General features: G+C 44.0%; 1 protein-coding gene across 1 annotated transcript in view; it reads left to right on the forward strand.

Annotated features, from left to right (window-relative positions):
* Positions 1 to 2,027: 2,027 nt before the first annotated feature.
* Positions 2,028 to 22,976, forward strand: part of SUN3 (Sad1 and UNC84 domain containing 3) — a 43,365-nt gene continuing 22,416 nt past the window's right edge. Inside the window, exons 1-3 of the mRNA XM_040260243.1 lie at positions 2,028 to 2,204; positions 11,219 to 11,280; positions 22,016 to 22,119. Coding sequence (XP_040116177.1) covers positions 2,083 to 2,204; positions 11,219 to 11,280; positions 22,016 to 22,119 — 288 coding nt within the window. The 5' untranslated portion in view covers positions 2,028 to 2,082. The remainder of the gene's footprint in view (positions 2,205 to 11,218; positions 11,281 to 22,015; positions 22,120 to 22,976) is intronic.

The following is a 22,976-nucleotide window of genomic DNA, read 5'->3' on the forward strand; positions in this document are numbered from 1 at the left end:
AGAAGTGATAGCTACCAGGCAGAAGTGGGTAAGTACTTTGCTATGTATCATTTTGCATCTTTTGAACTTTGGATCATTAGGTAAAAAATCAGAAATCTCGGGACTTCTTGGAATAGGTCTAGACTTTGCCAAGGTAAAAAGAAAATTAGTGTATTATAAAAATAGCTCCTACAAATTTACCCTGGAATCAGCATTAAAAGAAAGAAAGAAAAACATCAAAAACAAATTTAAAGGGGCAGTTTAGCGCTATCTTACAAATGTCAGCAGGTGGGCCATCATGAGAAAAGAATGACAGTGGTAGAGAAGCAGCATTTAAAGAACTGATGGCCAAAATAAAAATCCCAGAATTGAAGAAATACACGAGCATGAAATATCTTATGCTTTTTTTCCTCCGAAAAGGAGAAAAGATTAAAAAGCGTGATCCCAGTGTGGTACATTGGTGAAACTGAAGAACATCAAAGATGAACAGAAAGCCTTGAAAATGACCAAAGGGAAAAGAAAAAACAAGTTGCCACACAGTCACACAAAAAAAGGAATAAGGAGGGATGAAGATTGGGCAGGATTTTTATCCCCAACAGCCAAGTCCAAGACTATGGAATAGCATCTCCAAAAGACTCAGAGGAAAATAACTGTCAGCCTGCAGTTTTATGCCCCAAATAAGCATGCTCATCATTCCAGCAGTTCCATTCCGGAGGTTCACCCAGGGAAGCCCTTGTGGGGTGCACGAAACAAAGGCAGGCATTGAACTTTGATCGTGTTGCTAAAAAACCAAAAGCAACTGATAAAAGACTGGGAGAGTGAATTGTGATGTGTTGCCTGCCATTCCAGTAAAGAAGGAATGCTGCCCGAGCATCAGGCCATTGGTCACTGCCGACAGGACTCACAGTGGAGGAAAGCAGGATGCTAGCTCTGTAGAGTTAAGGTCTATATCAAAGGCATGATTTCAATGAGCCCAGACTCTTGCATCTTCCCATTAATGGAGAAGCATTAATCCATTAATCCAGATGTGTGATTATAGTCATTTTTTGATGTTCTACTGCATGTTAGTCTGTTTGATTTTCAGCAAAATCCCCTATATATCTTAGCTCCTTCCTTACCTCTTCGGGACAGTTCCTCAGAGCTACCTGAGAAAATTTGTGTTGGTCTAGTCCTCAGGGCATTTGAGCTGTCGCTTCAGTCATGTATGATTCTTTGCAACCCTGTGGACTGTAGCCTGCCACTCTCCTCTCCATGGCATTCTCCAGGCAAGAATACTGGGGCATGTTGCCATGCCCTCCTCCAGGGGATCTCCCAGACCCAGAGATCAAACCCATTTCTCCTGCGTCTCCAGCATTGCAGGCTGATTCTTTACCACTGAGCCACTGGGAAAGCCCAGCCCTCAGTAAGGCCACCGAAAAAACCTTAACTTTCAGATTGTGCATTTGTCTGTCATCGACAGATATATATGTGATAAAATACTAGACAGCAGTTAAAATACTATACAGCAGTTAAAATGAGGAAGCTTGAGCGTTTCTCAAGACCAGTAATCTGAGAGTGGCTTATCATTTGAATTCACAGTGTGAAAACATTTAAGGTTACATATTTATGTGGTAAAATATAAAAAACATTGTGGGAATTTTGTATATCAATTTTCATTTTTCTGTGGGAAAGAAAGGAGGGGAGTGGTGTTCTGGGGTCATCCATTATGTTCGTGATATTTAATTTTTTGAAAAAGTACTGAAGCAAGCACAGTGAAACAGAGATTTCTTGTGGCAGAAACGTGGGGCCTGGGGGACCCTGGCGTTTCACGGTGTGTCGCGAAGCCTTGTGATACATGTTCAGGCTGGGTGCTGGCTGGCAGGGAGGCCACGTGCCCCCTGCCTGGGGGTCCGGCCATTGTGATGTATCACAGAAGGTGATGCAACAGAAGAGCCGGGGCGCCTCCTCCAGGGTTAGTTCACTCACAGTTTCCCCCTCGAAGGAGAAACAGCCGAGAAGGAAGAAGGCAAAACCCCAAGCCAATCCCAAAGCATTTTGTATCACCTCATGTTTTCCATCAAGTAGCAAAGAGGCCACCAGCAATCAGCTACTCGGCTGGGGGAGATGAGTGGGAGACCCCAGTCGAGGGGGAGCACCAGGCTCTTCAGGGCTCCCTCTGAGGACGCCAGCAGCAGCTCTAGTGGGAGCGCTATGCTCCCTCAGCAGGAAAACCCCGACGCCAGCGGGTACGTACCTGCAGAGTGATCTCCTTAAGATTAGAAGGCAATGGCAGCTCACTCCAGTACTCCTGCCTGGAAAATCCCATGGATGGAGGAGCCTGGTGGGCTGCAGTCCATGGGGTTGCTGGGAGTCGGACACGACTGAGCGACTTCACTTTCCCTTTTCACTTTCCTGCATTGGAGAAGGAAATGGCAACCCACCCCAGTGTTCTTGCCTGGAGAATCCCAGGGACGGGGGAGCCTGGTGGGCTGCCATCTATGGGGTCACACGGAGTCGGACACGACTGAAGTGACTTAGCAGCAGCAGCATGTCATGTACCACCCGTGCTCTGTTCCCCGGAAAATAACCTTCCTTTATAGAGAGAACCTCTGAAGACTTCTCTGGATCCCAGTACTTTCTGACCTGTTGTCTCCTTCTATGGTAGGGGTTAATGTTAATTACAGCAAGTGGGATGGGAAGATCCCCCGGAGGAGGGCATGGCAACCCACTCTAGTATTCTCGCCTGGGGAATGCCCATGGACAGAGGAGCCTGGCAGGCTACAGTCCACGGGATCGCAAAGAGTCAGACATGACTGAGCGACTAGGCACAGCGCACACAGCAAAGTGGGTGCAAACTTTGTGAAAGAGAAGACGTTCTTTTTAAAGGAATGAGTCTCACCGGCAGTGTGAAGTTACGACTGCAGCCTGCAGCCTCACGGGTCGATCGTTTGTCAGTGGCCTCCTGCTCAGTCTCTGCCGGGTGCAAGGTCCAGCATCAGGCTTTACAAGTCTGTACACGGAGGGTGCTTGTTACATCCCTGGGTGAGAACTGGCTACACGGGCTGTTAGTGGGTGTACGTTTTGAGCTAACAACTGTGCCTCCTCTCACTGGAAGAAGGGGAGACAGCAGGAAATCTTGGACCACTTGGATGGGCCCAAAACCCAAGCCTCATCAACTGTGCCCTTGGCACTGCCTGCTGGTAAAACAAAACAGAGAGTAATGAAATAACCACCCCATGGATAACAGCTAAGGTTTAATGAAATAGCTTAGTGAACCTTTGGTTAATGTTCATTTAAGCCGGTTCCTTGGGAGGGTCTTATGACCTTTGAGTAACTCTCTTTAGACAGTGGATCCCTCTCGTGACCAGTGAGATGTGAAGGTTGGTGGTTTCGAGATTTCATGTCCCTTCAGAGGAGGCTTTTGGGAGGACCTTCTTCTCTATTGCTTTTAGCACATGTCTACGACAAACCAAGACAGTGTATTAAAAAGCAGAGAAATCACTTTACCGACAAAGCCCATATAGTCAAAGCTATGTGTTGAAGCAGTCCGAGCTGGGATTGGAAGAGGATTTCCAGACAGAGTATTGCAGAAAGAAGAGTTTATTAAAAACAAAGGACAGAGATAATGTGGGCTCTGCAAGCACAGCGGGCCAACCTCCTGACAGACCAGGGAGGGTTGACAGTTTTTGTGGGTTAATAGCCAATTTTTTTAGCCTCAAGGCAAAGAAAATTCCTAAAGGAAGGCTGACGCTAGTTGATTGGCTGGGCATCTTTGCCTAATTGGGAATCAGGAAGCTTGTTAGTGATTATTAGGGGCCTTTTGGCAACGGTTACAAAGGGGCTCAGTCAGCTTCGGAGGTGACCTTGATTCTAGGCTCTGCTTCTGTGGTCTTGGTGCAAAGCCTCCCACCTATGGCCTGGGGGACAGGACTCAACAGTGGGTTTTCCACTAGTCATGTACAGACGTGAGAGTTGGACCATAGAGAAGGCCAAGTGCTGAAGAATTGGTGTTTTTGAACTGTGGTGCTGGAAAAGACTCTTGAGAGCCCCTTGGACTGCAAGATCAGACTACTCAATCCTAAATGAAATCAACCCTGAACATTCATTGGAGGGACTGATGCTGAAGCTGAAGCTCCAATACTTTGCCCACCTGATGTGAGGAGCCAACTCATTGGAAAAGACCCTGATGCTGGGAAAGATTGAAGGCAGAAGAAGGGAACAACAGAGGATGAGATGGTTGGATGGCATCACTGACTCAATGGACATGAGTTTGAGCAAACTCTGGGAGATGGAGAACGACAGGAAATCCTGGCATGCTGCAGTTCATGAAGGCACAGAGTCAGACATGACTTGGCGACTGAACAACAATAAAATAACACATTGGACAGACAGTGGGCACTATTCCTTTTTGTAAGTGGATGAGCTACTTAGAGATTCTGTATTGGGTGAAATTAGGTGGCTTGTGCTTCAGTTCAGTTCAGTTCAGTCACTCAGTCCTGTCCGACTCTTTGCGACCCCATGAACTGCAGGCCTCCCTGTCCATCACCAACTCCCAGAGTCCACCCAAACCCATGTCCATTCAGTAGGTGATGCCATCCAGCCATCTCATCCTCTGTTGTCCCCTTCTCCTACCCTCAATCTTTCCCAGCATCTGGGTCTTTTCCAATGAGTCAGCTCTTCCCATCAGGTGGCCAAAATATTGGAGTTTCAGCTTCAACATCACTCCTTCCAATGAACATCCATGACTAATCTTTAGGATGGACTGGTTGGATCTCCTTGCAGTCCAAGGGACTCTCAAGAGTCTTCTCCAACATCACAGTTCAAAAGCATCAATTCTTCGGCTCCCAGCTTTCTTTATACTCCAACTCTCACATCCATACATGACTACTTGAGAAACCATAGCCTTGACTAGATGGACCTTTGTTGACAAAGTAATGTCTCTGCTTTTTAATATGCTGTCTAGGTTGGTCATAACTTTCCTTTCACGGAGCAAGCGTCTTTTAATTTCATGGCTGCAATCACCATCGGCAGTGATTTGGAGCCCCCCAAAAGAAAATCTGCCACTATTTCCACTGTTTCTCCATCTATTTCCCATGAAGTGATGGGACCAGATGCCATGATCTTAGTTTTCTGAATGTTGAGCTTTAAGCCAACTTTTTCACTCCTCTTTCACCTTCATCAAGAGGCTCTTTAGTTCTCCTTCACTTTCTGCCACAAGGGTGCTGTCATCTGCATATCTGAGGTTATTGATATTTCTCCTGGCAATCTTGATTCCAGCTTGTGCTTCATCCAGCCCAGCGTTTCTCATGATGTACTCTGCATAGGAGTTAAATAAGCAAGGTGACAATATACAGCCTTGACGTACTCCTTTTCCTATTTGGAACCAGTCTGTTGTTCCATGTCCAGTTCTAACTGTTGCTTCCTGACCTGCATATAGATTTCTCAAGAGGCAGGTCAGGTGGTCTGGTATTCCCATCCCTTTCAGAATTTTCCACAGTTTATTGTGATCCACACAATCAAAGGCTTTGGCATAGTCAATAAAGCAGAAGTAGATGTTTTTCTGGAACTCTCTTGCTTTTTTGATGGTCCAGCAGATGTTGGCAATTTGATCTCTGGTTCTTCTGCCTTTTCTAAAACCAGCTTGAACATTTGGAAGTTAAAAGTTCACATATTGCTGAAGCCTGGCTTGGAGAATTTTGAGCATCACTTTACTAGCGTGTGAGATGAGTGCATTTGTGTGGTAGTTTGAGCACTTTTGGCATTGCCTTTCTTTGGGATTGGAATGAAAATTGACCTTTTCCAGTCCTGTGGCCACTGCTGAGTTTTCCAGATTTGCTGGCATATTGAGTGCAGCACTTTCACAGCATCATCTTTCAGGATATGAAATAGCTCACCTGGAATTCCATCACCTCCACTAGCTTTGTTCGTAGTGATGCTTCCTAACAAAATATGCCCCCTACCATGTGTCTCTTTGGCCTGAGGGTTAATTTAGGCTGATTTTTTTTCTTATGGTTTTTGGCCGCACCTCATGGCATGCAGGATCTTAGTTCTCAAAGAATAGAAAGCTAGCTCCCTGCAGTGGAAGTTCAGAATCCTAATCACTGGACTACCCAGGAAGCCCCTAGGCTGATTATTTTGAAGACATGGAAGATTCAGGAGACCCTCTTTTTGTCTCCCTCTTAGCTGCCTAAAGAACTGGGATAAAGGGATTGTCTCTGTATCTGAGTGGGGCTCGGGTGGGAGGGAACCAGCAGGGCCCAGATATCAGAGTCCAATGTGTCCCTCTGTCTCTGCTTTTATTTACCACGCACTTGATTTCCATTCCCATGTGACTTGCCTTCCTCCCCTTTGAAGTCCCAACCCCTACACCCTCTTCCCGTCTTTAGCTGAAGATGGTACTTGAAGTGAGGGTTTCAGAGAGTGACTTAGTTTTCCTGGCCTCTCTCATCATACCTCATAAAAGCTGTGTTTGGTTAAGCTGTGTCCTGTCACTTTAATTCTTAGATCAGCCAGAGAACCAAGAAGGAGAGAGGAAAACGTTTTCTTCCCAACAGTCCTGAGTTGGTCTCTAATCCCAGGGTGTTGAGCCACTTCCCCAGCACGGGGTTACAAGCCAGTGTGACAGCACGGCTCAGGAGCGGGTCACTGAGGGCATCATCTGTCCATTTGCTCAACCAACTCAAACAAACTGATGCAGGAAACATTTCCTGTCATAAGCACATAATGTTAAACAGCAAAATATAAAGAAACACACATAGGTAAACATGACTGAAGCAGCTTCCAGACCGGAGGTCACTTTCTTAGCCGTTCTGCATGCACCTAGAGCAGGGAATTCTGCCTTCCCATTGATGGACACTAGTTCATAAACAACAGGTCAAAACTCCAAACTCAAACTGATCAAGGGACTTGCTGAAACTCAGTTGTTCAGTTGCTCAGTCATGTCTGTCTCTTTGCAACTGCATGGACTGCAGCACCCCATGAACTGCAGGAAGCCAGGCTTCCCTGTTCTGCACAAGCAGCTGGAGCTTGCTCAAACTCATGTCCATTGAGTCCAAGATGCCATCCAACCATCTCGTCCTCTGTTGTCCCCTTCTCTTGCCTTCAATCTTTCCCAGCATCAGGGTCTTTTCTAATGAGTCAGCTCTTCGAACCAGGTGGCCGAAGTATTGGAGCTTCAGCTTGGCCCAGCTTTGTCATAGGCAGGCTCAAAGCCATTATCACAAGACTATGAGTGTGAGTCTCCAAGACATTGACCCCTGTTTATGTGGCCTTGTGGAACCTGAAGGCCAGTTGGGTGTTGGGCATCCAGCTCCTTCAGTGATAACAGCTGGGCATGGTCTGGGTACCTGGCCCTGAGGGTAACACCAGCTGAGATCTGCCTCCTCAGCCTGTCCTGGGCCCTGGCCAGAGGTCCCAGACTGGGTGCTGGACAATAGCTCCCGGGCAGGGTGACCAGCCTGCACAGGAACCCCATCCCCTTGTTAGCCAGGGCCTGGACCTCAGAGTACAAAAGCCAAGCCTTGGGACCTTGAATGAATAACATGAGGGGTGACATCGTTTTGCTTATAGATTTGTTAAAAGCCACAAAGAGGCTTGGAGACAGAACTTAATGCCTCCCCTTCCCTTTCTTGTCCATGACCTTTAAGAGTATTATACCTTTATATAAAAAGTTGTAGGACAGAGAATAACGTTTGTTTTGATGGAGGTTTAAAGGAACTTGAGACCTGACTATTCTGACCCTTGTGGAGAGCTGCACAAAGGACCCAACACCAAGAAGTTTGCAACAACTATCCATGCCCCTCCTCCCCTTTTCTATGAAAAGGCTTTGCTGAAAGCCTTAGAAAAGCTCAGAGTTTTTTAAAGCCACGAGCCACCTATCTCCTTGCATGACCCTACAATAAAAGTTTCTCTGCTCCAAACTGCACATTTCTGTATTGTCTGGCCTCACACACTCAGTCACCCCCTTTACTGAGCTGTGACCCAGTGCTTCTCCTGCTACATCAAGGTGCCTTCTGTAATTAATGAATGACTAATCATCAACTGGTTTTTGTATGTTTTAAATCAAAATTTCAATTTGCCGTTTTAGAGTACTGTGTCCCAAAGCTCCTAACCTTCTGTTTCAGTGAGATTAGTCTATTTTAGCCATTTTCTTTTTTTTTTTCTTTTTTCCTCCTTCTTTTAAAAACAATCTTTAAAGTTGGATGTGGAAAGGTCACTGCAATCACTTTTGTAAAACTCTTTGGAAAGATCTGCTGAGACCGGATAGGCACAAACCCAGCAATTTCTGGTCCAACAGAGCAGGACCCCATGGTACTTGTCCCAATGCCCCTTGTCCTCTGCCTGCCTTTTGTCTGTGAAAAACTTGAGTCAAAGAATAAGTTTAATCAGGGAAATGAGAAATACAGAAACAAAGGACGACGAAGGAGACCAGATAATAATAATGTAGTCATTAAACATAGTCAAGGACGTTTTAGTTCCTTCTCAGCTCACAGGATATGGCTCAGAATATTCTGAGCCATATCCTGTGAGCTGTCTTATAATGAAACCTCAGATAAAAGGAGTTAACTGCATAATGACCAGACTGACTTTCCAAGGTGACCCCATGACTTAAACTGCTGAAATTCTGAGAACTGACCTCAAAGACATGGGGAAAAATGGACCCTGAAACTGAAGATTAACTACCTAAAACAATCAAGATGATGCTGGTCAGACCACCCATGGCCAATTTGAAGACAACTGTCGGAGCTGACTGTGCTGTTTCTGCATGGAGCTGCCTCCTCCTGTCTACAAAAGCTCTTGTCCCACTGGTTGCCAGTGGGAGGGTGGAGTTGGCCTTTGGATCCACTGAGCTGTGCAATGATCTGTGCTTTTTTCTTTATGTATGTTGTATTTCAATAAAAAGTGAGGGAAAGGGTTAGGATTGCTTTAGAGAATTTTCTCAGATAGTTGTTCATTGACTTAGTTCTTTGGACTTCTCAGCTGGCTCAGCGGTAAAGAATCAGCCTGCCAGAGCAGGAGACAGTTTCGATCCCTGGGTGGGGAAGATCCCGTGGAGGAGGAAATGGCCACCCATTTCAGTATTCTCGCCTGGAGAATTCCGTAGACAGAGGAGCCTGGTAGGCTCAGTCCAGACTCTTTTTCCTTTTTCCTTCTGGACTGATGATACATTGCAGACCTCTAGGATAACCTTTGCTTTCTTCTTCATAAGCATTTATAGGCATAAAAACATGCAGCAACAGGGCAGTAATGTGTGTGAAAGAAAGGGGTGTGTATGGTGTATGTATGTGTGAATATGTATATATATACACAGTATTCACTGTTTCCCCTCAGTTTCACAGATAGTGGATTCAGTTCAGTCGCTCAGTCGTGTCCGACTCTTTGCAATCCCATGAATCGCAGCACGCCAGGCCTCCCTGTCCGTCACCAACTCCCGGAGTTCACTCAGACTCATGTCCATCGAGTCGGTGATGCCATCCAGTCATCTCATCCTCTATTGTCCCCTTCTCCTCCTGCCCCCAATCCCTCCCAGCATCAGAGTCTTTTCCAATGAGTCAACTCTTCACATGAGGTGGCCAAAGTACTGGAGTTTCAGCTTTAGCATCATTCCCTCCAAAGAAATCCCAGGGCTGATCTCCTTCAGAATGGACTGGTTGGATCTCCTTGCAGTCCAAGGGACTCTCAAGAGTCTTCTCCAACACCACAGTTCAAAAGCATCAACTCTTCAGCTCTCAGCTTTCTTCACAGTCCAACTCTCACATCCATACATGACCACAAGAAAAACCATAGCCTTGACTAGACAGACCTTTGTTGGCAAAGTAATGTCTCTGCTTTTGAATATGCTGTCTAGGTTGGTCATAACTTTTCTTCCAAGGAGTAAGTGTCTTTTAATTTCATGGCTGCAGTCACCATCTGCAGTGATTTTGGAGCCCAAAAAAATAAAGTCTGACACTGTTTCCACTGTTTCCCCATCTATTTCCCATGAAGTAATGGGACCAGATGCCATGATCTTCATTTTCTGAATGTTGAGTTTTTTCTTTTAATTTTTTATTTTTACTTTATTTTACTTTACAATACTGTGTTGGTTTTGCCATACATTGACATGAATCCACCACGGGTGTACATGAGTTCCCAAACATGAACCCCCCTCCCACCTCCCACCCCATATCATCTCTCTGGATCATCCCTGTGCACCAGCCCCAAGCATCCTGTATCCTGCTTCAAACATAGACTGGCAATTCGTTTCTTACATGATAGTATACATGTTTCAATGCCATTCTCCCAAATCATCCCATCCTCTCCCTCTCCCTCAGAGTCCAAAAGTCCGCTCTACACATCTGTGTTTCTTTTGCTGTCTCGCATACAGGGTCATCATTACCATCTTTCTAAATTCCATATATATGTGTTAGTATACTGTATTGGTGTTTTTCTTTCTGGCTTACTTCACTCTGTATAATCGGCTCCAGTTTCATCCACCTCATTAGAACTGATTCAAATGTATTCTTTTTAATGGCTGAGTAATACTCCATTGTGTATATGTACCACAGCTTTCTTATCCATTCATCTGCTGATGGACATCTAGGTTGTTTCCATGTCCTGGCTATTATAAACAGTGCTGCAATGAACATTGGGGTACATGTGTCTCTTTCAATTCTGGTTTCCTTGGTGTGTATGCCCAGCAGTGGGATTGCTGAATGTTGAGTTTTAAGCCAACTTTTTCACTCTTAACTTTCACTTTCACTTTCATCAAGAGGCTTTTTAGTTCCTCTTCACTTTCTGCCATAAAGGTGGTGTCATCTGCATATCTGAGCTTATTGATATTTCTCTCGGCAATCTTGATTCCAGCTTGCACTTCTTCCATCCCAGCATTTCTCATGATGTACTCTGCATATAAGTTAAATAAGCAGGGTGACAATATACAGCCTTGACGCACTCCTTTTCCTATTTGGAACCAGTCTGTTGTTCCATGTCCAGTTCTAACTGTTGCTTCCTGACCTGCATATCGGTTTCTCAAGAGGCAGGTCAAGTGGTCTGGTATTCCCATCTCTTTCAGAATTTTCCACAGTTGATTGTGATCCACACAGTCAAAGGCTTTGGCATAGTCAATAAAGCAGAAATAGATGTGTTTTGTTTTTTTTTTAATTAACTCACATGCTCAGCCTAGTCATGTCTGTCGACTTGGTTGTAGAGGTTAAAGTTCAAATTAAAGGTTAAGAGTGGTATATTGCTAAATTCTTTTTGCTGTTATTTTTCTTCTTTTTAGGTTAACTCGATCATGGAAGACTGTCATGGGTATGGTGTTTATACTGACTTTACTTCTTCTAGGTGAGTCTTACTAAGTAATGATCCTTGAAGCCATTTCACAGGGTGTGTGTATGATGAGAGAGATGGCAGGGGAATGACTCACATTTGCAACAAATGCCCCAGAAATGTAGAAATGACTGCATGCTCTTGAACCATTTCTTCCCCCCCCCTCAATATTTATTTATTAATTTGTTTGGCTGCATCAGATCTTAGTTGCAGCACGAGGAGTCTTTGTTGCTTCATGCAGGATCTTCCTTGTGGCTTGTAAGCTCAGTAGTTGCAGCACTCAGGTTCTCTTGTAAAAGTAATATGGGTTTCTTTGTTGAAAACTTAGTGAGAACTTTATTTCTCTTAGAATTGTTACCAGGTCTAAGCTCGTTCTGTCTGACACAGGACAGGTCGGGAGGCAAGGTGTCGAGGCAAGAAATAGAGACTTTATTCAGAAAGCTGGGCATCCGAGAAGATGGTGGATGAGAGTCCTGGAATACTTTATTATGGGGTCTGGATGCCAGTTGCTTTTATAGAGCAGAGAGGAGGAGGAGGAAAAGAAGTAAAGTAAAAAGACCATGAAGCGAAAGTGTACGTCACTCAGTTAGTCCTGCAGTGCCCGAGTAGTAGTAGTGGTGGTAGTGATAGTCGCTCCGTCGTGTTCGACTCTTTGCGACCCCATGGACTGTAGCCCACCAGCCTCCTCTGTCCATAGAATTCTCCAGGCAGGAATACTGGAATGGGTTGCCAATCCCTTCTCTCTCCAGGGGATCTTCCCAACCCAGGGATTGAATCCAGGTCTCCTGCGTTGCAGTCTACTCCAGTATTCATGCCTGGAGAATCCCACGGACAGAGGAGCCTGGCAGGCCACAGTCCATGGGGTCGCAAAGAGTCGAACACGACTGAGCGACTGACGCTACCACTACTGCTGCTACTCCCACTTTGCAGGCAAATTCTTTACCGTCTGAGCCATCTGGGAAATCAAAAGGCCGTAAGTGTTGCAAAATATCTCCTGGTTTGGCCATCCTCAGGGAAGGCATGCACTCATTTCTTCTTCCTGCTGTTATTCACAAGTGGGCAGGGTCAGAATGTCTCCCAGGGAGCTGAACAAAGACACTTAAGTTTAACATTCATGCAGAACGGAAGGGTTCCCCAAGGCAGGCCATTATGTGTAGACAATATCTTTTTAATGGACAAAAGCCATGGGAAGCAATGATTAAAGTAAAAGAAACAGATCTAATATGGAGTCAGATTTTTTTCTTTGCTGTTACAGAATCATGGTTCAAAATAAGAGAAGTTGCTTTGAAGTTAGGAATCCTTGATATTTTTATTGCAAACACATAGAATTTTGATCTTTTCTAAATCTGGGTGACTCATCTTGAAGGATTTTGACAACCAGAGACTGACTCATCACGGGGTTCTTGAAGAAATGCTGCTGCTGCTGCTGCTGCTGCTGCTGCTGCTGCTGCTAAGTCGCTTCAGTCGTGTCCGACTCTGTGTGACCCCATAGATGGCAGCCCACCAGGCTCCCCCATCCCTGGGATTCTCCAGGCAAGAACACTGGAGTGGGCTGCCATTTCCTTCTCCAATGCATGAAAGTGAAAAGTGAAGGTGAAGTTGCTCAGTCATGTCCGACTCTTTGCGACCCCATGGACTGCAGCCCACCAGGTTCCTCCATCCACGGGATCCTCCTAGAATACATGGTTTGCCATTTTCTGAATGTAAATATCACACACCATGAATCCTAGTACAATGAGGAATTGTTCTGTGGTACATGGACACCTTGAATTGCAGAGTGTCCAGGGAAGTCAGAATTTCACCCAGTTATTGACACAATGCTGTTTTCCACAGCAACGGGAGCGGTTCAGTTGGGCTTACACGTGGATACTTGTACTGCAGGCTCTCTGAAGTCTGTACCAGCCTTCCTTCAGCTGCATGTTAGTGCCCTGAGCACCCATCCCATCTCAGCAGACCTCTAAACTTCATCTTGAAGATTCCAGTTCTACTGAGAACTGCACACCGTCTGGCTCTGTTGCTTCCAGCTGTCTGGTCTTCACCTCGGCTGATTTCAGCCTGTGAGCTTCAGCAGCCCTCCCCTGACCCCGTTGCTGCTGCCCGCTCCCGACTCACGAGCCCTCTGCCCTTGAGACTTCCCGCAGCCCTACCCCAGCCTTGTGTCCAGTGATGCATGCCTGCTCTTCTGAGGCTCCACCTCCCTGCCTGTGTCAGGAACACACCCTGTGAACAGTAGAACTGTTTGTGCTCAGAATTTTCCTTGGTTTGGAAACGAATGCCCTATGTCCCTTAGACATTTTTTAATGATTTTTTTTTGATGTGGACCATTTTTTAAGTCTTTATTGAATTTGTTACAATATTGCTTCTGTTTTACTTTTTTTTTTTTTTTTGGTTGAGAGGCATGAGGGATCTTATTTTCCAACCAGGGACTGAACCTGCAATCCCTTCATTGGAAGGGGAAGTTTTAACCACCGGACTACCAGCGAAGTCTCTCCTTTGACCTCTTTTAAGATTGAAATATATACATCTTCTTAATGCATGCAAACTGCTCCTTTGTCTTTCCCCACCGTAACGCTGCCCATTTGCCCACAAAAGTGCCAGACCCTTTTTAGCCACCACTGATGTGTTAATGATTTCAATGGAATTAAACTGAACTTGCATCCATTTTTATTTGCTAGGGTGAAACCCACATAATATAAAACGAACCGTTTTGACATGAACCACTCAGTGCCATTTAGTGCATCCACTGTGCTGTGTAACTACTACTTCTATGTCCAAAGTCTTTTCATCAACCCCGAAAGAAACCCCACACCCCTCAGTCAACCCCCAGCCCCGACCTTCCCCCACCCCCTGGCAACAACCACCAATATGCTTTCTGTTTCTAAGGACACACGTGTTCTGAATGTGTCTATAAATGGAATCATACAATGTATGGCTATTTTGGTCGGGCTTCTTTCACTAAGCTCATGTTTTTGAGGCTCATCCCTGTTGTAGATGAATCATTCCTTTTTGTAGCTGAATAACGTTACAATGTATGGATAGACCACAGTTTGTTTATCCATGCAGCTATGGATGACCATCCACTGTGTCCATCCTTTGGGTGTTGTGGATAGTGCTGCTATGAACATGTGTGTACATATATTTGTTTCAATCAGTTCAGTTCAGTTGCTCTGTTGTATCTGACTCTTTTCGACCCCATGAACCACAGCACGCCAGGCCTCCCTGTCCATCACCAACTGCCTGAGTTCACTCAGACTCACGTCCATCGAGTTGGTGATGCCATCCAACAATCTCCTCCTGCCCTCAATATTTCCCAGCATCAGGGTCTTGGCAAATGAGTCAGCTCTTCGCATCAGGTGGCCAAAGTATTGGAGTTTCAGCTTCAGCATCAGTCCTTCCAATGAATAATTAGGACTAATCTCCTTAGGATGGAGTGGTTGGAGCTCCTTGCAGTCCAAGGGATTCTCAAGAGTCTTCTCCAACACCACAGTTCAAAAGCATCAATTCTTCGGCACTCAGCTTTCTTTATAATCCAACTCTCACATCCATACATGACTACTGGAAAAACCATAGCCTTGACTAGATGGACCTTTGTTGGCAAAGTAATGTCTCTGCTTTTTAACATGCTGTCCAGATTGGTCATAACTTTCCTTCCAAGGAGTAAGCATCTTTTAATTTCATGGCTGCAACCACTATCTGCAGTGATTTTGGAGCCCGTAAAAATAAAGTCTGACACTGTTTCTACGGTTTCCCCATCTATTTGCCATGAAGTGCTGGGACTGGATACCATGATCTTAGTTTTCTGAATGTTGAGCTTTAAGCCTACATTTTCACTCTCCTCTTTCACTTTCATCAAGAGGCACCTTAGTTCTTCTTCACTTTCTGCCATAAGGGTGGTGTCATCTGCATATCTGAGGTGATTGATATTTCTCCCGGCAATCTTGATTCCAGCTTGTGCTTCTTCTAGCCCAGCGTTTCTCATGATGGTATCTTGGTATCTCTTAATTTTCTTGAAGAGATCTCTAGTCTTTCTCTGCATAGAAGTTAAATAAGCAGGGTGACAATATACAGCCTTCACCTACTCCTTTTCCTATTCGGAACCAGTCTGTTGTTCCGTGTCCAGTTCTAACTGTTCCTTCCTGACCTGCATATAGGTTTCTCAAGAGACAGGTCAGGTGGTCTGGTATTCCCATCTCTTTCAGAATTTTCCATAGTTTATTTTGATCCACACAGTCAAAGGCTTTGCCATAGTCAATAAAGCAGAAATAGATGTTTTTCTGGAACTCTCTTCCTTTTTTGATGATCCAACAGATGTTGGCAATTTGATCTTTGGTTCCTCTGCCTTTTCTAAATCCAACTTGAACATCTGGAAGTTCACGGTTCACGTATTGCTGAAGCCTATATTGGAGAATTTTGAGCATTACTTTACTAGCATGTGAGATGAGTGCAATTGTGGGGTAGTTTGAGCATTCTTTGACATTGCCTTTCTTTGGGACTGGAATGAAAACTGACCTTTTCCAGTCCTGTGGCCATTACTGAGTTTTCCAAATTTGCTGGCATATTGAGTGCAGCACTTTCACAGCATCATCTTTCAGGATATGAAATAGCTCAACTGGAATTCCATCACCTCCACTAGAATTCCATCACCTCCACTAGCTTTGTTCGTAGTGGTGCTTCCTCAGGCCCACTTGACTTCACATTCCAGGATGTCTGGCTCTAGGTCAGTGATCACACCATCGTGATTATCTGAGTCATGAAGATCTTTTTTGTACAGTTCTCTGTATTCTTGCCACCTCTTCTTAATATCTTCTGCTTCTGTTAGGTCCATACCATTTCTGTCCTTTATTGAGCCTATCTTTGCATGAAATGTTCCCTTGGTATCTCTTAATTTTCTTGAAGAGATCTCTAGTCTTTCGCATTCTATTGTTTTCCTCTATTTCTTTGTATTGATCACTGAGGAAGGCTTTCTTAGCTCTTCTTGCTATTCTCTGGAACTCTGCATTAAAATGGATATGTTTCCTTTTCTCCTTTGCTTTTCACGTCTCTTCTTTTCACAGCTATCTGTAAGGCCTCCTCAGACAACCATTTTGCTTTTTTGCATTTCTTTTTCTTGGGGATGTTCTTGATTCCTGTCTCATGTACAATGTCACAAACCTCCGTCCATAGTTCATCAGGCACTCTATCAGATCTAGGCCCTTAAATCTATTTCTCACTTCCACTGTATAGTCATAAAGGATTTGATTTAGGTCATACCTGAATAGTCTAGTGGTTTTCCCCACTTTCTTCAATTTCTGTCTGAATTTGGCAATAAGGAGTTCATGATCTGAGCCACAGTAAGCTCCCAGTCTTGTTTTTGCTGACTGTATAGAGCTTCTCCATCTTTGGCTGCAAAGAATATAATCAATCTGATTTCAGTGTTGACCATCTGGTGATGTCCATGTGTAGAGTCTTCTCTAGTGTTGTTGGAAGAGGGTGTTTGCTATGACCAGTGCATTCTCTTGGCACAACTCTATTAACCTTTGCCCTGCTTCATTCTGTATTCCAAGGCCAAATTTACTTGTTACTCCAGGTGTTTCTTGACTTCCTGCTTTTGCATTCCAGTCCCCTATAATGACAAGGACATCTTTTGGGGTTGTTATTTTAGAAAGTCTTATAGGTCTTCATAGAACCGTTCAACTTCAGCTTCAAAGCGTTACTGGTTGGGGCATAGACTTGGATTACCGTGATATTGAATGGTTTGCCTTGGAAACAGAGATCATTCTGTCATTTATGAGATTGCATCTAAGTATTGCATCTTGGACTCTATTGTTGACCATGATGGCTACTCCATTTCTTCTGAGGGATTCCTGCCCACAGTAGTAGATAAAATGGTCATCTGGGTTAAATTCACCCATTCCAGTCCATTTTAGTTCGCTGATTCTTAGAATGTTGATGTTCACCCTTGCCATCTCCTGTTTGACTACTTCCAATTTGCCTTGATTCATGGACCTGACATTCCAGGTTCCTATGCAGTATTGCTGTTTACAGCATTGGACCTTGCTTCCATCACAGCTGGGTATTGTTTTTGCTTTGGCTCTATCCCTTCATTCTTTCTGGAGCTATTTCTCCACTGATCTCCAGTAGCATATTGGGCACCTACCTACCTGGGGAGTTCCTCTTTCAGTGTCCTTTTTTGTTTTTTCATACTGTTCATGGGGTTCTCAAGGCAAGAATACTGAAGTGGTTTGCCATTCCCTTCTCCAGTGGACCACATTCTGTCAGACCTCTCCACCATGACCCAACTGTCTTGGGTGGCCCCACACAGCATGGCTTAGTTTCATTGAGTTAGACAAGGCTGTGGTCCGTGTGATCAGGTTGGCTAGTTGTCTGTGATTATGGTTTCAGCCTGTCTGCCCTCTGATGCCCTCTCTCAGCACCTACCATCTTACTTGGGTTTCTCTTACCTTGGATGTGAGGTATCTCTTCATGGCTGCTCCAGCAAAGCGCAGCTGCCACCCCTGACCTTGGACGTGGCATAGTTCCTCTCGGCCACCACCCCCACCTTGGACACGGGCTAGCTCCTCTCGGCCGCTCCTGCACCATCGCAGCCCCTGCTCCTTTGTTTGAATACCTGTTTTCAGTTCTATGGGTTATACTGCTGCTGCTACTGCTGCTGCTGCTGCTAAGTCGCTTCAGTCGTGTCCGACTCTGTGCGACCCCATAGACAGCAGCCCACCAGGCTCCCTCGTCCCTGGGATTCTCCAGGCAAGAACACTGGAGTGGGTTGCCATTTCCTTCTCCAGTGCATGAAAGTGAAAAGTGAAAGGGAAGTCGCTCAATCGTGTCCGACTCTTTGCGACCCCATGGACTGCAGCCTACCAGGCTCCTCCATCCACGGAATTTTCCAGGCAAGAGTACTGGAGTGGGGTGCCATTGCCTTCTCCAGTGGGTTATACACCTACTAGTAAATTGCTAGGGAGGAATTGCCACTGTTTTTTGGAGAAACTGCACCATGTCACTTTCCCACTAGCAGTGTGTGATGGTCCCAGTTTTCCCACATCCTCACCAACACTTGCTATTCTTTTTTTACAACTGTACCCACCCTGGTGGATGTGAAGTGCTGTCTCACTGTGCTTTTGTATTTTTTATTCTGTATTGTTATTTTGTACTTTATATTTCCCTAATGACTGGTATTTAGAGAAGGACATAGCAACCCACTCCAGTATTCTTGCCAGGGAAATTCTGTGGACAGAGGAGCCTGGCAGGCTACAGTCCATGGGGTTGCAGGAGTCGGACATGAGTTAGTGACTAAACCACCACCACCACCAATGAATGATATAAACTAATATTGAGCAACATTTTACGTACTTGTTTGCCATTTATACCTCTTCTTTGGATAAAATTTCTTCTAATCCTTTGCCCATTTAATTGGATTTTTGTCTTTTTGTTGTTGACTTGTAAGAGTTTTTTAAAAATATATCCTGGATACTAGACTCTTCTCAGATATACAATATTTTCCTTCATTCAATAGATTGCCCTTTCACTTTTTAAGTAATGTCCTTTGATGCATAAAAGGTTTCAATTTTTTAAATTTTTTATTATTTTTTATTTTTTTACTTTACAATACTGTATTGGTTTTGTCATACATTGACATGAATCCACCACGGGTGTTCATGAGTTCCCAATCCTGAACCCCCCTCCCACCACCCTCCCCATATCATCTCTCTGGGTCATCCCAGTGCACCAGCCCCAAGCATCCTGTATCCTGTATTGAACCTAGACTGGCAATTCGTTTCTTACATGATAGTATCCATGTTTCAATGCCATTCTCCCAAATCATCCCACCCTCTCCCTCTCCCTCAGAGTCCAAAAGTCTGTTCTATACATTTGTGTCTCTTTTGCTGTCTTGCATACAGGGTTATCATTACCATCTTTCTAAATTCCATATATATGTGTTATTATATTGTATTGGTGTTTTTCTTTCTGGCTTACTTCACTCTGTATAATCGGCTCCAGTTTCATCCACCTCATTAGAACTGATTCAAATGTATTCTTTTTAATGGCTGAGTAATACTCCATTGTGTATATGTACCACAGCTTTCTTACCCATTCATCTGCTGATGGACATCTAGGTTGCTTCCATGTCCTGGCTATTATAAACAGTGCTGCGATGAACATTGGGGTACACGTGTCTCTTTCAATTCTGGTTACCTCAGTGTGTACTCCCAGCAGTAGGATTGCTGGGTTATAAGGCAGTTCTATTTGGAGTTTTTTAAGGAATCTTCACACTGTTCTCCATAGTGGCTGTACTAGTTTGCATTCCCACCAACAGTGTAAAAGGGTTCTAAAAGGTTTCAGTTTTAATGATGTCATATCTAAGAATCCATTACTAAATGCTAGGTAATGACAGCTTACTCCCATGTTTTTTCTGAGAACTTTATGATTTTTACTCTTATGTTTAGTTAATCAATCCATTTTGAGTTATTTTTATATATAATATGAATTTTTAAATTTCATATTCATTTTTTGGCAAATGAATTAAAAATGAACCAAATTCATTTTTTAGCAAATGGATATCTTGTTGTCTCAGCATCATTTGTTGGAAAGATATTTTTCCCCATTTAATGGTCTTGTTACCCGTGTCAAAAAATTCAATCAGCCATAGATGTATAGGCCTAGCTCTGGATTTGCAATTCTCCTCTTTCTCATCACACTTGATAATCTCAGTTGTTCTGTTTTTGAGTTCACTGAATCTCTCCTTTGCGCACTAACATCTGCTGTTGGGCCTATTTAGTGATTTTTTTCATTTCAGCTATTGTACTTTGCATCTCCAGAGTTTGTACTTGTTTCCTTTTATAATTTTTTAATTTATATTCTCATTTCATCCATACTTCATTTCTTTGGTTTTCTTTAGTTCTTTATCTATGGTTTCCTTTAGTTTTTGAGCATATTTAACACAGTTGATTTGTAAAGTTTTTGTTCAGTGAGTTCAAAGCTTGAGCTTCCTCAGAGATGTCAGTCAAATTTTTTTCCCTTTAATGAGCTGTACTTTCCTGTTTCTTTGTATGCTTTGTAATTTTGTGTTGTAAATCAGACATTTCAGTTTTATAATGCAGTAACTCTAGGAATTGGCTTTTCCCCTTTTCCAAAGGTTGCTTTATTGCTTGTTGAGGGCTGTAGTCATTTGTTTGTTTAGTGATGGTCACTCTTCTGATATCACAGTGGTCAGCCAGTGACCTGACAGCTTTCCTAGAATCAATGAATAAGAAAGAGAGAGCAAGGATGTGAGAACCGCTCTCCCAGTCTGGGTTGTTTGGCCTAAGCTAGGACACCATTTCAAGGCCAAACTGGGCCACCCACAACTCTGTTATAATCTCCACCTCCTGTTTGCATGCAACCCACAGACCCACCCAAGGTGCAAGCCTGGGGTCTTCTCTGGGATTTTTCTTGAGCATGCGTCCAGTGCTGGACACTCACACCACACTCTCCCTTCCTTCCAAGCCCTTGTTCCCACATGAGCCTCCATCCTCTGCCTTCTCTCCCATGATGTTGGATCTGTCTGCCACTTTCTCCATCCACAGTCCCCTGCCCAGAGGGTCATGGCCAGTCTGTGTCTTTAACTCTTCCAACAGTCATTATACCCTCCCAGTGCATGGGAGTGGATAGAAACAAAGATTGGCCTCTACACTAGACAGTCAGGGCAGCACCAGGCAGATAAGCACATGGAGTCAAAGCAGTTGAAGAACAAGGTCTGTGTTAGATCCCTGGTGCAAGCAAGCTGCGCCAGAAATATTGGCTGCCACCCACACAGCCACTGCCACCATTCTGGGAGATGGTATGCAAGGGAAGTGTTAATGCCACACTGCTCTCTTGCCAAAAATAATCTGCCCTTTCCTTCAGTCCTCTGGTTGATGCAAGCTTGTGATTAGATTTTGGAATTCCAATAAAGTTGATCTTGTTAGTCTTTGCCAGCTGATGATTGTTTCAGTGGAGGATCAATTTTTTGAGCACCTTTTGCTGCCATTGAAAATTATTGTCACTCAAGAACCTAATATAGGACTTCCCTGATGGTCCAGTGATAAACAATCTGCCTGCCACTGCAGGGGACATGGGTTTGATCCCTGGTCCGGAAAGATCCCACATAGCGAGGAGCAACCAAGCCTCCACTACTGAGGCGCATGCACCGTAGAGTCTATGCTCTGCAGCAACAAGAGTCACTGCAGCAAGAAGCCCGAGGACTGCAACTGGAGAGGAGCCCCCTCGGTCTCAACTAGAGAAAATCCCCCACAGCACCAAAGACCCAACACAATGAAACATTTTAAAAAAATGAGTAACTTGCTATAGCTTCCCTCCTTGGAGAAATTTCTATTTAATATATGTTGTCAACAAAAATTCAACTAACAATCAAGAAGAAAAAAGAGGAATTTTATCCAAGCTAAACTGAGGATTATATCCCACAGGACAGACTCTCAGAAGCTCTGAGACCTGTTCCACGTGTTAGAAGTTGAAGGCACAGTCATATACATTTTTGAGACAAATGTCAAAATGACATACTGATATTTATGTAAAGTTCATCCCCATCTTTGAGGAGCTCTGGTTAATTAATGAGCACGCACACCACACATCAAGGAGGGAGGGAGGAGGCCCAAATGGACAGAGAGAAAGAGCTTTTATTTTTTCTCATGCTGCCTGAAAATATAAATTGTTTCATCAATGTAAAATATAAGTACTTCCAGATAAACTCTTTAATCAAAGTTGATCTTTTCTTTAACAGGATTTATACATCACATGAAGATTAAAGAGAAAGAGTTTCCTCAGAAATCCAGACAAATTTATGCTCTAATTGCAGAATATGGTTCACGGCTTTACAATTACCAGGTGATGTTTCCTTAAATCCTTTTGTCTGTTACTCATTTAAAATCTAATGTGCTACAAAGAGAGTCCAACTAGACGTGTTATATTGGTTTTGCATGTGAATATCTAATAGAACATCTAGTAGGTGTTCAAGCTGGATTAAGAAAATGCACAGGAACCAGAGATCAAATTGCCAGCATCCACTGGATCATTGAAAAAGCAAGAGAGTTCCAGAAAAACATCTACTTCTGCTTTATTGACTATGCCAAAGCCTTTGACAGTGTGGATCACAATAAACTGGAAAATTCTTCAATTGATGGGAACACCAGACCACCTGACCTGCTTCCTGAGAAACCTGTGTGCAGGTCAAGAAGCAACAGTTAGAACTGGAACAACAGACTGGTTCCAAATCAGGGAACAAGTACATCAAGGCTGTATATTGTCACCCTGCTTATTTACCTTATATGCAGAGTACATCATGAGAAACACTGGGCTGGAGGAAGCACAAGCTGGAATCAAGATTGCCAGGAGAAATATCAGTAACCTCAGATATGCAGATGACACCACCCTTATGGCAGAAAGTGAAGAAGAACTAAGGTGCCTCTCGATGAAAGTGAAAGAGGAGAGTGAAAAAGCTGGGTTAAAACTCAACATTTGGAAAACTGAGATCATGCATCTGGTTCCACCCCATCATGGCAAATAGATGGGGAAACAGTGGAAACAGTGAGAAACTTAATTTTTTCTGGGCTCCAAAATCACTGCAGATGGCAACTGCAGCCATGAAATTAAAAGATGCTTGCTCCTTGGAAGGAAAGTTATGACCAACCTAAACAGCATTTTAAAAAGCAGAGACATTGCTTTGCCAATGAAGTTCCATCTAG

This window comes from Oryx dammah, unplaced genomic scaffold (genome assembly GCF_014754425.2).
Source record: "Oryx dammah isolate SB20612 unplaced genomic scaffold, SCBI_Odam_1.1 HiC_scaffold_18, whole genome shotgun sequence".
Classification (NCBI taxonomy): domain Eukaryota; kingdom Metazoa; phylum Chordata; class Mammalia; order Artiodactyla; family Bovidae; genus Oryx; species Oryx dammah.